The 15,378-nt window shown below is 38.5% G+C and overlaps 1 protein-coding gene across 2 annotated transcripts in view; it reads right to left on the minus strand.

Annotated features, from left to right (window-relative positions):
• The window catches only part of SPPL2B (signal peptide peptidase like 2B), a 24,685-nt gene continuing 9,307 nt past the window's right edge, over positions 1-15,378 (minus strand). Inside the window, exons 3-15 of one of the 2 annotated variants that reach the window (XM_041469421.1) lie at positions 13,696-13,878; positions 12,902-12,991; positions 12,402-12,541; positions 11,446-11,588; positions 10,521-10,617; positions 10,248-10,364; positions 8,679-8,760; positions 7,787-7,861; positions 7,590-7,652; positions 6,124-6,223; positions 5,098-5,175; positions 2,594-2,754; positions 1-1,636 (exon numbers count right to left, since the gene is read on the minus strand). In XM_041469421.1, coding sequence (XP_041325355.1) covers positions 1,349-1,636; positions 2,594-2,754; positions 5,098-5,175; positions 6,124-6,223; positions 7,590-7,652; positions 7,787-7,861; positions 8,679-8,760; positions 10,248-10,364; positions 10,521-10,617; positions 11,446-11,588; positions 12,402-12,541; positions 12,902-12,991; positions 13,696-13,878 — 1,617 coding nt within the window. In that variant the 3' untranslated portion in view covers positions 1-1,348. Of the gene's footprint in view, positions 1,637-2,525; positions 2,755-5,097; positions 5,176-6,123; positions 6,224-7,589; positions 7,653-7,786; positions 7,862-8,678; positions 8,761-10,247; positions 10,365-10,520; positions 10,618-11,445; positions 11,589-12,401; positions 12,542-12,901; positions 12,992-13,695; positions 13,879-15,378 lie in introns of both variants that reach the window. The other variant, XM_041469422.1, reaches the window with a different exon arrangement.

The raw sequence follows: 15,378 nt of genomic DNA on the forward strand, positions 1-15,378 counted from the left end.
TCTGATAAAGCCAAATGTACTTAGATGGAACAAGTAATACATAAATCCCATCATCTTTCTATGTACAAAAGCTGATGCATAAAAGACTCAATCATGTTATACAGGAAAACAATTTCAGGAATATGAAGTAAGACCAGCTGCACCCCAAAATTTTTAAATTCACAAATTCCTTCACAATGTAGCAAGAGACACAACATAATAAGTGAGCTCCCAGGTTCGTTCCAGAACCTGACAGACTATGCTTTGGCTATTCTTGGGACAAAGACAAAATATGACTTAGGCAGTTGGTAAGTTACTGAGCAGCAGGTATCTTTGAAATCATAACTGTCTCTAGCACCATATGTGCTCCGTTGGGAATGAAAAATCAGACTATTTTCTTCAGAATTAGAAATCACAATTATATTCCTTGAATGAAGAACAAACAGAAGCTCAAAGCTCCAAACATAAGAACATTTGCGCTTTAACATTTTTCCCAATGAAAATACTGCCTGTTAAGCTTAGTATAGTGCTACTACCTAATTTTTTTTTCACCTATTTGGCTTATATTTTATTTCTAAACATTCCTAATATGCATTTGCTTCCAAGCATTATTCTGTGACCAACCCTGTTTATTATCAGAGCCCTTAGAGTTCACATGAATGCCTAGAAAGCTTCCCGAGGCTCTACTCACCCTGCCTTTTAAACTAGACTAGTAGCTCAGGTACATAGAAGTAAAAACAAAGACAAAAAAGTTAAGAGATGCATTTAATGCACCATGGTAGCATAAAGCCTTTGGAGTAATGGTAATTTAACCATTCTCTGCATTTCCTGAATGTCAGTTTATAATAATGCATTCCCTTATACCAATGGCTTTGACAAGTCAGGAGACATAAAGTAAATGGTGACAAAGACAATAGGGAAAGTGCCACAAAAAAATAAAAATCCAAAGAAAACCCCCCACGTTTCTCTCAAGTAAGCATTGTAGCAGACTTGTTCAATGCTTTTCCTCCATGTTAACCTACACCATGGTAAAGCAGAGAAACAGCCACACAAGCACAGAGTACTGAGTAAATAAAAGACTCTTGATGCTACCCTGCTATAATGCAAATGGAACAAAGGGTCAAAGGCATTCACTAACAGTGATCATTGAAACCCACACATCAGAACTCCTGGAGAGCACCATATTTCAGAAAGATGTTTTAAGTATATAGCTGTACCAAAGCTGGAGGCAGAACATTCCTTGTTGGATTTGATGATCAGACTCCTAGTGAGGTTCCTCAATGAAAGCAAACCCTACTAAACCAGTCCTAAATACATACTGGTTTTATGTATGTTTGTGAGGGAAAGTAAGGAGTTCTTATCACATCACTTATTCCAGCTGGTTTTGTTCTGCATTTAGGCATTTGCTTTCAAGGTCATCCTTATTCTGAGCAGCTGGTTCCTCACTGTGGGCCACAGAGATTTCTGACTGGTCTGTCTTTGTGCTGGTATCAGCCAGCTCCTCTTCAGCCGAGGCGGAGCCGTGCAGCTCCTTCACGTGGAGGGTGGGGTTGGTCATTTGCTCAGTGTCTTGTTGAGAGGCTGGCACACTGCTGTCTTTGGGAAGCTGGGGGCAGTTAACAGGAGCTATCACCACAGGAGGCTGAGGTAGGTCTTTCTGTAAACGGAAGATCACAGTCAAAATTATGGAAAACAAGAACTATTGTGTCCAGTTATCCAAGGAAATGGTCATACAAGATGAAGACTAAAGGTCCATCAACTCTGTTATCATTCTCCAGCAGTGGACAGATGCATACAGTTACCCTTTGTGTTTTATAGGATACCAAGGGAATTTTTCCTTCCAGAAAAGTGTTTGCTTTCTGAGTGATTGTTCCTCACCAGCTTCAGATGTGCTCTGCTGATAAGGCAGCAACAGGCACTTGGTCCTTGGCCACTGTCCAGTTCTGCCCACCTTCACTATCACTGTACAAGAACTGGCAACTTTTACATAACATTTCAGATGATCTCTAACAATTAAATTAATTTCTCTAGGGGAAGCTTGTGAAAGTTATCACCAATAGTTGAATAATAAAATAAGACTCACGGGGGGAAACTCCAGCTTCATAGATTCTAGTAAGTATTCAAAAACTAAAATCATGCATGATAGAAATTATTCCTTTTTGAATCAAGCTAATTTCACTTGCAGCACAGTGAAACAAAGAGATAATAATACTGAACTACATTTCCACCTTCATAAACAATATGCTATGAAAAAATATTAAGAAAGTATTTTAAGGGTATATTTTAAAGGGTACTAAACCCCTCATTTTATATAATATTGTAACCTTTTACTACTAGTGATACTTTCAAGAGAGCTCAAACAAGTAACATTTTGGCAGAATCAAGGATGGACAAGGTAGACTTCACTACTCTGATTTAAGTGGCCATAAACACTGCAAAAAATCAGAAAATCTTACTGAGGCAAAAAAAAGTATGTAAAAAGCAAACAGTCAAGCAAAACGAAAATCTTTGTGTTTGTGTGATAATACTGCAATATTTTACTCAACTTTAATTCTAGTTAGGTTTTTATAATATTAGTATTTCCTGAAGACACTCATATCAAACTGGTATTCACCGCAAAGCCGCTGCCCGTCCAGAACATGGCAAGCTCCCTTCTCCAGAGGGCCACCACGAAGCTGGTGAGGAGAGTACAGGGCACCAGGTAGAGGAGAGCAGGCTGGCCCATCTGCATCAGTGCCAAGGCAACAAAGGTCACAAGAAGGCCTATGCCATATGCTGGAAGAAAACAAACCCAGCAAAACACAGTTATTCAGATAGAGCTTTGCTCAAGCACAACTAAATAATTGGCTATAGGAGCATTCTCACTGGAACTTTTTTCAAACAATATGTAAAACATCTCCAGAAGTTTTACAGGCCTCTTTAGCATTATTTACACCATGTAAACATGGAATATTACAGTTTTTCTATTGATAACATGTGAAAGTAGTGTGATTGGCCTAGTCCATACTGTGCAATTAAATAACTACCTTAAGCAAAATAAATATGTGAAATATTGTGCATCATATTATATTTGTGAACTCAGCAGATACAAACAAATATTTTGACCATTATAATGTGCTTCTTGTTTGGGTTGGCTTTAGCTGTTTCTTCCTATCCTGCCACACAGCTAAAAAAAAAGCCAGCCTGCTCTAGGTTATATGTTTTTATTACCTTCTATTTAATTTCTGCATAAATGTGGCAAAATTTATTTAGTAGAACAGAAGTAGCTTGGATCTCATAATGTAATTATTTTCAATTATGTTTTCAAGACCATGAAGTTAATCCAACTTTTTCTTCAGATCCAGATTCCAGATTTTTCTTCAGGAGGTCAAGAAAGACACTGAGGGGCTGTCCAGAGAAGGGAACGGAGCTGGGGAAGGGTCTGAGAGAAGCAGCTGAGGGAGCTGGGAAAGGAGCTCAGCCTGGAGAAAAGGAGACTCAGGGGGACCTCCTCACTCTCCACAACTCCCTGACAGGAGGGGACAGCCAGGTGGGCTGCCAGGGAACAAGGGACAGGACAAGAGGAAATGGCCTCAAGTTCTGCCAGGGGAGGTTTAGATTGGATGTTAGGCAGCTTCCTCCCCAAAAAGGTTTTCCAGTCCTGGCACAGCTGCCCAGAGCAGTGTTGGAGTACCTCTCTCTGCAGGGATTTAAAAGATGTATGGATTTGGCATCTGGGGATAGGGTTAGAGGTGGGCTTGGCAATGCTGGGGGACTGACTGGACTTGATGATCTCAGAGGGCTGTGATTAGAATAATCAGTAACTCTTTACAGCTCTTGAAAATGCTTTTTGGGCAGGGGCATATTCTGTTATTATTGAGAGTTCCTTATATATAATTAAAATATTTCTTATTGTTTCTAATTACGATTTAAGTCCATTGCCTCACATCTTATGTGCACACCTGTAAAAAAAGTGTCTCTGTCCTCTCTGCAGTCTCCCATTAGGCAGCTGTGGGCAGCAACAGAATCTCCTCTTTGCCTTCTCTTCTTTTTACAACCCTGTGCTCCAGTCTTCATCCATCCTGATGGTCTCCACTGGATTTACTCCAGTATGCCAATGTCTCGTCTGGCACCAGGGATCCTGGTTAACTCAGTCTTAAGTGACAAATTGAGAGGAATAATCACTCCTCTCATAACTGCTGACTCCATCTTGCTAACTCAGCCCTGTATGTGGCTCATTCTCAGTGCTGCAATAGCTCACTGCTGACTCTTTATCAATACAACATTTTCTGATTTCTGCAAACACATTTTTAAAGTACCAGGTAAGACAACAATTTTGTTTTACTATATATGAAAGACAATGATTTGGAACATCAATAAAAGCTTCTCTCTACCCCTGCTAGAAGTGCCCATGAACCTAGGTATTTTTTCAAAAGAATTTCTAAAGAAGTTGTTAATGACAATTTCTCATGAAATTCACTGCAAGCATTAGAAGTCTTTGCTAGCAGAAGTACACTGCAAGTATGTCCTAGAGTGAGAAGGAAGTGAGTTTTTTGGGAGGTTGTGGTCAAACAGGACATCAGGACAACAGACAACAGGAATCTGTCAGATCCTATTCATCAGTAGTATTTACATTCATGGCACATAACTCCATGGATTTTACAAACCAAAGAAGAAAACTTATCTAGAGGTGTTACAGTCATCATAATAAAATTCCCTGCATCATAGGTTATGGATTTTTAGAATACACAAGCAATTAAGAACAAAGCCAAAGGATGATATCCCTGAACCTGAATTCTCATGCACAATAAACTCAAAGATTCATAAATCAAGAAACCACGATGAGTAGCTGAGCACATGTAAAAATAGTGTAATTACAAAGGGCAGGCTGAGACCTCAGCAGCCATGGTAACAAGAGCTCCCCTTACATAAGGCAGGCAAAACAGCTCAGAAAAGCAACATCAGCTAGTTTGGTGATGGAAGATCTAGCCTTGAAAGCACTTTGCTAAATATTTCTGTTTAATAATAAAAAGAGGAACAGGATAAAACACCCAAACTATGCCATGCAAGACTGATGGCATGCTTTTAGAGGGAGCCACTCCTGTAGGTCTTGTGTTCAGGTGGCACTGTGGTACATACCTATTGTGCAGGCTACAAAATAGACTCTGGATGACTGCACCTGAATATCAAATCTATGGCAATAGGCTACCAGTAAGCCTAGGAAAAGAAAGAACAGTTACAATATGCTTCCAACCTAGTCATGCACTTCATGATAAAAATAAAACCATCAAACCAACTAGGAACTTGCAAGAATTTTTTTCCCAAAAAACTTCCTTGGCACCCTGTGTTTAAGCACCATGACAGCACATCCAGGAGGCTGCACAATTTATAAACCAGTTATCTGATGGTACAAACCCCATGTATTGGAAGCACTCCAAATGTAAAACACACAGCTACAAACATGCAGATCATGGATAAAAATGTCATATCATCTCTACCAAACATTTGTAAAACTACAGTGTTCACAGCAAGAGTAAGTTCAGCCCTTCGAGCTGGTACTGAAGACAGTAGAATTTTATGGTTAATAACTATGCCTGTTCCAGGTAGAGGGGAGGAGGGGAGACTAACAGGCATGACAGATTTCATATTTCCCAAAATACAAGAAAGTAAACAAATGATTTTGCAGAAGGAATCTAAAAGCCAGAAGGTGCATAGTTTTTTCAACTGCAGTGATGCCAGGGATAGTTCTACATACTATCTAAAATCAAATTTGAGAGAAGGTGTGGCAGAAATACTGGGTGTAGTGTAACTAACAGTCAGGAAGTTTTGACTGGTCAGGCATCTGTACTTAATCCATGTGCAAATGGACAAATAATTTCCTCTATCACCACACTATCAAAGATGCTTTATAGTATAGAATCAGTTGCTAAATCTACTCCTGCAATTTCTCTACATTTCTTGACATCACTGCATGTGAAACTGAACCATAAGATTAATGTGCATTTTTGTTGTTGAAAAGGTGAACAGTGCACAAAAAAACCCTATACTTGAAAATTGATCAGGTTTACAGTAGTCAAATCAAACCTACCACTTGAAGCAGGAGTACAAGAGGAATAAACTAATATGACAGTGCAACATGTAAATTCTTAACATGCTAAACAATACCTGGAACTAAAATGTCTCCAAATCCTAGGAGAGAAAAAGGCCTGTCACACAGAGCCAAGGGTGAGGAATTCAGTCGTGGAACCTTCAGGACCATTGGGAGCTTGGAATGAGAGAGACACATGTCTGATGAAAAGCACAGTGACACTACCCACCAGAACTTGCTCCTGTTGTACTCAAAGTGTAAGTTTCAAATACATCAAATGTCTCCTTCATACCTTCATTACATACAATATTACTGACAATAAACAAAATGCATTTAAGATGGGAGCGATTCAATACTTTCTAAATACTAGGTTAACTTCAAAGTCTTCACATACAATTGGGTATCAACTCTGCTTTAGCTGCAGGTATGTACAAAATTTAGGTAAGCTGCTACATGCATTAGAAATAATAATTTATACAGTTCATTCATCTGGGTGCAACAAAAGTCTCAAAAGACCAAGACATGAATAATTTTAAGTAATTTTTCAAATCACTTTAAAGACTCTTCCCTGCCCACTGTGTTCCTATTTATTACATAAATTGCAATGTGAGGCACAGTATGCCATGGTCCATTGCAAACCTGTATTTTATTTCTTACATTACATTAAAGAAACTTCATTTTCTTTTTTCTTTTCTTATATTAGTGCCAAAATAATTTTATATAATACTTATACTTTCATGACTATTTTATACAATTCATTCTGTGCATAAAGTTGAATCCAAAGGGGCACTAAAGGGGTACAGGAGAGAAGAACAAAAGAAGTCAAAGAAATAGTATGGACTATATGGATTGATCCACATCCTGCAAACAACTATTTTCTTTGCTATTTTCCCACATGACACTATTACATTCATTGCTGAAACAGATCAAATTAATCCTCAAATTAATATAACCAGGTTTTCCTACTGGTTAGCTTTTTTGTTTTGTTCACTATATCTCACTATCTCCTACATCTCACATACTTTCCTCCCTGAGTCAGCCACATCTGGTAAGGTGTTCATGCAATTGGCTGCTGTCCAACGGTGAAAACCCACTGAACACTGACTTCTGTTTTCTTCTGTCTCCAATTTGTGTTTCTCTCCTTTACCTATAGCCTCAGCTTTTCATAAAGCAAATGTCAAAAAAGGGAAGGAGGGGGAAGAGACAGACTGATTATATGTTTTATCTCTTTAGGAAAAGATGCTCACACTTAATTAGCAACAAGTTAATATTTACAGATGTGGTCATGTTTTTGTGAAGCTGAGCTAACCAGCTTTCTTATCTTGAAACCCTGTCAAAAAAAGATAAAGGAAAACCAAAGCTGGTGTGATGAACTACTACAAGTCTGCTTTGCCCCTCCAGAATAAACATTCAGGAGCACTTATTCCCACATTAAGCTCTTTTCAGACTGGCATCTTCATTTCAGCTTTGTGATCTTGAATTTTAGAGAAGTTAAGTGTAATAGTTGAAAGCTAGTGCCAGATTTTCAGACAACATGCAGTACCTTTTCATGAGTGGCAGAATCAGATGGGCCTGCAGCCACTTCCACCATTATACTCTCCCCAGTCTAAAGAAAAAAATGGTAAAATTGTAAACCAGCACTTCACTCAGCAGCTCTGGGATCATTTAGGAACACACAGAGAAAGAAGTTATTACACTTTGCTCTGTGGGCAGCAGGCAATAGAGAAGCACCTTACTTACCTTTGTTAGAAAAGGTGTGATAAATACAAAGAATACATCATACACAAAAAGAACCAGGAGGAGTAAGGTACAACCCTGAAGGAAGAGACAAGACATTTGATATTTACACACAATGCATTAGCAAAGAGCAAAGAATTAATAATTAGAAGGCTACTCAAAGAAAAAGCTTGCAAAGACTAAAACAAGTCATTAATGTATTTTGCTTAATTCCTAAATATTTTAGATAGAGGAACAGCGTCTTGCATGCACCATATAAAATAAAGTAATTCTTAAACACAAAATTACATGTTATTGCCCAAAATTCTTTATCATGTAAAATCTGGAAATGGTGCCACTTCAGTTTACTAGGAAATATGAAGAAGCTCTGCACTGGAAGATGCCAGGCATAGCTTGAAACACTATCAGCCATTTACTGTCAGTCTGTACAAACTTATAGGTGAAGATAATTTGAAACAAGAGTTTGAAGAGCTGCTGAAGGGGCAACTAAATGACTAATACTGATTTTTGTCTTAGGATACTGACTAAGGTCAGAAAGATTTGAAAAAAACCACTAGACTGATGCATTAGTTGTATGTCAATTTGAAAAATAAAATCAAAACAATCAAAACAAAACAAACACACACCCCCCAAACAAAATACTCAAATACCAAATACATAAATAAAGGGGTGGTGTGTGATTTACTAGTCAACACTCTACAGAATCTACAGAACAATCACATGCCACTTCTGGGTCTTCGTTATACTCATTGCATCCCCTTTTTCCCTTTTTTGAATGGAAGTGCATTTCCAAGGCAATATACTCCATTATAAGTGACCCCTCTATTCAAACACATACATGCAAACTTCTTTAACTTTCTTCTGAAAGACTGTAACTTCTGTTTATCTTTCATACCTTAAATGTAGGCAGGCGAATTGTTTTCAACATGTAAAGACAAAAAGCAATTCCTAAAGCATCCTGCAGAACCCAGGCCCACCTTAAAAAGAGGAAAGTAACATTTTTTCAGGAAACAGCAGGAAAAACAGACCAAGCCTTGTCCTCACTAAGGACCTGCTTGGGACAAAATAAAAACCCTTTTATTCAAAATACTTGCTTCAAATTGACATTGTTGTCAGCATGAGTTTGCAAATGGAAGCTGTTTTTCATCAACCTGATAACCTTCCACAAAGAAGTGCCTGGCAGATGAGGGAAGACCTGTGTGATAGTGTCTATCTAGACTTCAGTAAGGCTTTCCACTGACAATCTTCCATAAAATCCTCACAGAGAAACTGATGAAGTATAAGCTGAATGAGCAGTGAGGTAGACTGAAAACTGGCTGAATGAGGTCAGTGGATACCAAAATGGGAAGTGCTGGGCTCCTTTGTCCTTTGTATAGGTGTGCACCCTTGTGTGCTGAGGCAAATTTACAGCTGGGCCTGTTTTACAATTGTGTTTTGCAAGTTGAGTATAGAAGTGCTCTTTGCTTTACTCTCAACTGCTAGGGTCAAAGAGAAGTAGGATCTGAGATAAACAACACTAAGGTTTCCCAAAAATTGCTATGGTCTAGGTACAATGAGAGATGGTGCTGTTGGGTCAATACACGTGTACTTGCTGATGGAGCTCTTGCAGGAGACACTCAGGCCCACTTCAGCTCTGGTGCAGAAAATGGATTTCCTAGTCCTAAATATTTTAGAACATTTCTATAGTACTGCTGTACTCCTCAGTCTGACACTTATCTCTCTAAAGGGTCTTTCAGAGTTGGTGATTCCTGGATTTGAGTTCTGCCATTGAACGGCCCACACAGAACACAGATCCCACAAAAGCACTGACATGCATTCAAAGCACAAGTCAGACATCTTTGATATCACCATCAGAAACACAAACCAGCATTTCAGTTCCAATACTGAACACCCAATAGAGGAACCAAGAAGATGAACACAACCTGTATACATGGGAAAACTGGAATATCTGGGAGTGAGGTAAGAGGTAAAAAATCCCAAACAAAATCAAAACCACAACACTCTGTAAAAGATCCACCTCCAACAAAAGTGGTAAGAACTTGCTACAGTTAGGTACTACAGCAACACTGGGTGTAGAGAATTACTGACTTGTACAAGAAAGCTGAGAGAAACTAAAGATCTGACAATCTTACCAGTTCTTATTCTCATGAAGAAATAAGTTAGACAACTTGTGTCCAACTTTCCATATCACTTCTGAAAAGCTATCTTAAATCAAAGAGATCAGAATACTGACTCGGACTCAGAGAAATTCAAGCTTAACAAGAGACAGTTTTCTGTAATTTAAATGAACAAGAAAAAGATGAAGTACATAAGGAACAACTAAGAATTTCTGCATGCCTCTATTTTTTTTTCCTGTCATTCCTAATTTCTGGATACATGTAGACTTCTGTGGATGTCAGTTACTTATACTATAAAGCATATTACAATTTTTAGCACAGAAAAATTTTTAGCACAGATCACTTACTGATCTTCATTTCGGAAGATTCCCCAGACTATGCTGACAGAGATACAAAATACTGCCAGGAGCAACATCCGGACCTGGGGACGCTTGTGAAAATACGGCAAGTTGTTGTCTGGGATTCTGAAAAAGAATCACACCAAAGCTACAGTTGTCTATCTATATAGCCTCCTCCTTTATCAACATTTTGAAGCATGAAGTCACCTTTTAAACCCCACACCTACCCAACAGTATAAAAATCTGAGTTTCCCTATTAAAATTTTGAAAGTTGCCACATACCTACACTTTCCCAAGGGGAATCTTCTTACAAAGGGAGACAGACAGCTATAAAGACCAATCGAGGCAGCCAGGCAGAATATTCCTATTATAACATAGACTGAGGGGAAAAAAGTATTAAGTCCCATGTAAGATAAGGCAAGAAATGGTTTTTTTCATATCCTGGCTGAATAAAGAACAGACAGTCAATAAGACTAAATGAAAAATAAGGCTTGCATTTCAACAGTGAAAGGTAAATTCAGAGACTTCAAATGATTGATTAGATTTGTGCTCTTTAAGTATCTAATTCTAGCTCCTTTTACTCAGGTGTACTTTATGCAATACCTACTTTAACAAATCAAAACCTCTGTCCTAATCTTCTTAAACTAAGTCATAAGCCTCAAAGGCAACATATGGTAAAGCATTTATCTCTCTTTTTGAGTACACAGGAGCATTATAAAGGACTATTAAAGTCACTAAGTAGCAAAACAAATCAATATAGATGGGATGCATGTTTCACTACTTCCTCAAAAATATGAAGAAGCACTAGGCTCTCATGTTTTGTCAACCAATAAGTGATCAGTAGAAAATTATAATCTTTATAAAGATAAAAAAAATTATCATTGATCTTGACTTCAAATTGAACAGTAACAGAGAGAAAGACTAGGTCTGAGAACACCTTTAACAAAAATAAAAGGTGGAAAATACTAAGTCTGTATCTACTTAATAGGCTTTAATGTCTGAAAGAAACTTTATGATCAGCCTCAAAAAAAGAAGGATTAGCAATCTACTCAGTGAGTTTTCTTACAGTATTTTAAATCATATTGGGATGAAGACACATGACAGAAGAGAGATATTTCATTATTATTTTCCCGATAAAGTGTTCTTTGAATGATGTCAGCCTTGTGATATTGAAGATGTATCAATACAAATGCAACCTTAAGAGTACCTAAGTGGTCATAGAAGAAATAAAGGAGGACGAGCATTGAGCAGCACATGACTACAAACACACAGATCATGATGGGAGTCACATCCACTGTTTCATCATCATGTTTCTCCGCCCCATCATCACGCTTGTGCTTCATGTACCTCCTGAAAGAGTAACATGGGTACCATCAGTTCATTCCTTCTGCAACAAAATACACAAGGACACTGAATCTTCAGGAGGTAGCAAAAAACCACAAGGGATTGAAACAACACCAATGCCTGCTTTGGTTCCCACTCAAGTCAGTGGGATTCCATATTTTCCATGGAGGTATGAACATCAGCTGTAACGCAATGCATAAAGCAGTAACTGCTGTGTTAACTTATCTACAGGACTATTTCATTTGCTAAAAACTCAACTGAATCCTGAAAACTACCACAGAACAATTTGTTAACTTCAGAAGAAATCCTTGAATCGGGTTGTGTATGCAAAATAAATGATAGAAATTAGTGTGGCACAATGACCTCCTTCTCCCAATCCCACTTGCTAGCAAAAAGTAACCATAAAATTTCATTTAAAAATTGGTAACAAACATAGCCTATGTTAGCCATCCAATCAATTTGGTTTGCCCTATACCAGTAAAAGCAAATTTTATTATTTTTTTACAAAGCATTTATGTGGTGAATTTTTGCAAAAGCGAAGCCTGTTACTTAATAATTTTCTTTCTGAGCTTTTCAAATGTTTGATCTTCTAACATAGCAAAATCCTAAAAAAATCTACACGCAATTTATACTCTAATGATTTTCTACAGTGACTAAATCAATGCAAGGCTCAGGGCCTTTCTAGCATCACATGAGCATTTTCCCTAGAGTCTCCCAACCTCACCAGCAGAGCTGCCAGGTGATGCTGACATAAACACCATCTATTTTTTGTTCTGTGAAAAATACAGGAAAACTGGTATACTGCATTTAGTTACTCACTTTTTCACATCTCTGCTTCCTGCCCAGTAGCCTCCAATTGCAACAGTCCCCACGGCCATGACAAAGATAATCACCATGTTGTAGTCCAGCACAGGTTCATTTGGTGCGTACATTGCTCCTTTCACTGAGCTGCCAAAACTCTGTGGAGGTAAATACAAGTTAGGAAGGACATCCAAAAAGCCACCTTAGCAAAGGTTCACTTAATTTTCACTAAGCTTTCACTAAGCAATCTCAGAATGAGGCTTTATTATAAACACATAAGAGCCATCTATTGGCTCTTCTATTAGTGATATTTATTTCCAGCACAAGGCTGTATTTTGATTTTATTCCAAGGATGAGAAATAACCTCCCAAGAGATTCTTTTTTCCAAAACACAATAATGCAATCTTGATGAATACACTCTCTACATAGTCAAAGCTCTTAAGGTGGACTTAATGCTGTTGAGCAGTGACTCATTTACATGAGATAATAGAAATGAGAGCTTTTAGTATCGAGTTTACCTTGCCAATATCTAACATATCAGTATAGCTAAGCAGAGCCACAGGAATATCAATCTCTTCATACTGACTCCTGTTACCTCCAGGAGGGACCTGAAAGACAGTTCAGACTAGGTAAGAATATGTTTATTTCTGCAAATACTTCTACTCCTTCAAAAGGGTTAAAGTTGCAAATTCTGTTCCAGCTAATTTGAAAAATACTCTAGACGGGAACTTAATGACAGCGAACACTCAAAGTCAAAATATAAGCCTGCTCCCAGAAAAACAGTAGTAATATAAGACTGTGACAGCAAAATGAAGCAACCAAATTTCAAGCAGTATCTTTTGCACATCAGGGTCACAGGTTTACAACTGATGTGTGCCTTTAGTATTGACCAGGACTCAAACCTACTAATTTTATTTTCAAAACTACTAATTTTACAAAATACATGCTGTTGCTGCTCCAGCTGAATCTAAAGCACTAGATTCAGTGTGGCAGCATGATGGAGTCACAGACCAACCTCATCCTTTGACTCCAGTATTTCATTTGGAACAAGGGTATCCTGAGCCCTTAACCTGAATTTCACATGAGCTCTGTGCCAACCCTTCCTACTGAAATGAGGGCCTCTTGTTTCATTCACTCTTCCATCAGATGTGTGATTTCCACACATAACTATGCAACATATGTACATGCAGGAACATATATGCATTATTTACTTTAAAGAGGAACATCAAATACCAGCAATATGCACAGAAGACAAGACAATATCTAGCATCAGAGGAATATCAGCAGCATAGGAAGATAAAAAGCAACTTACCAGTCTCTCTCTACTAACAATCAGCAGCCCACGGGCCCCATTTATCTGAGCAAGCCTCACTTTCTCATAGAAGGTGCAATTTCCTCGCATCACCATGGGGATTTGATTGTTAAATCCCCCATGAGGTACATCAGAAGGAGAACACAAAACAGATGCTGTCTGATCCTGCAGTTGCAGGAGTGACTGAAAAAAAGAAATTAGTTAAATACATATATAACATAAAATAAGAAAAGAAGTCAAGAACAGAAGCCAGAGTTTCTAAAGAGTAATTAAAAACCTCCCAGTAATAGATTGGTAAACTATTCTCAGAGCAAAATGAAAGCTGAAACAGTGTTGCCTTCTCTATTATGTAGGGACCTGCCTTGTTTCACCTTACTGTACAGAATTCTGCTGGTAATAAAATTTGGGATATGACCTTCACTTGCATTTCTTTTCTTCAGCATTGTTGCTGTTCCAATGCACATGGCCAGGATGTGGGAGGAGTACAGTAAGGTTTTATCTTTGCTGGGGTAGCAGAGTGGCAGGCTGAGATGATGGAGGGTATGAACAGCTAGAAACCAAAACACAGGCTGGGGAAAAGTACAGAAGCATATGGAATAAACTTCCATCTTGAAACCAATTGTATCCAGACCTGAGATTTTGCATCCCAAGTACTTGAATACTGGATTCTAAGCTACTTCTCTCACCACTTGTGATGCAGAGACATTGCAAGCCTGTTATTTTTGGCCTTCCTCACACCCAAAGGCATCTAATCTGGTGTGTTTCAACAAGAACATCCCAAAGACACTTTGAGGTTTTACAAATAACACTGGCATGAATTGTTCCTTGCAAAATCTAAACAACCACCAGTATCTTTGCCCAGTTCTATTTGCAAGTTACCTGAAAACTGCAATTATCTACCAAACAACCGAGCTGTGCTAAGGTCTCAGCCCTTGCTGAGGTGAGCTGTCAGATTTGAGAAGAGTCAAGGTAAAGTTTTAACCTGAAAAAATGGAACAGTTTGTATTAGAAATCCACAGGTACACAACATACAATACCTGTGTAATGGACACTACAGTTTTAGGAGGGAAAGGGAAGTGTGTCAGGTTGTCAGGAGCTTCCACCTTATTCAGAAAACTGCTGTCTCCAGCCTGACCTATGGAGACAGTGAAATGCTCCAACCCACACTTCCAGGCTGTCCAAGTTTCAGAGCACAGAGCACAACACAAATGCAGAGTGAGCTCAGAGTGGTCACTGCATCACCCCAGTTAATGAACTGTACTGCTGGAGTACTGGAGGAGGAGGAGCAAGAATATGAAAGAAGGGAAAAGCAGGAAAGAACCAAGGAAGGAGACAGGGACAGGCAAGGGATATAGCATACACTACCCTAGTGCCTGTGCAAGCTATTCTGGACTGTATTGGCTCCTGCAGAGCTACTGAGATATGACTCTAGTGAATTTGTATGAGACTGATTTAAACAAGGTGTCTACAGTACAGTCCCCAACTCTCACAAGTACCACAGGCAGTCATGCATGTGCTGATTCACACTACACAGTCAGGGCAAGTGCAAGAGTTTATCAGCTGAATCTATACAAGGCAAAGACAGTATCTGATGTATCTAGGGACTAATCTACAGGTGCAATAAATCAATCAGAAGTAACTGAGACTTGCCTATACGTTGGTAAGGAACTCTAATAATTCTGT

The sequence above is a fragment of the Pyrgilauda ruficollis genome, unplaced genomic scaffold (genome assembly GCF_017590135.1).
Source record: "Pyrgilauda ruficollis isolate IOZ18807 unplaced genomic scaffold, ASM1759013v1 scaffold232, whole genome shotgun sequence".
Classification (NCBI taxonomy): Eukaryota; Metazoa; Chordata; class Aves; order Passeriformes; family Passeridae; genus Pyrgilauda; species Pyrgilauda ruficollis.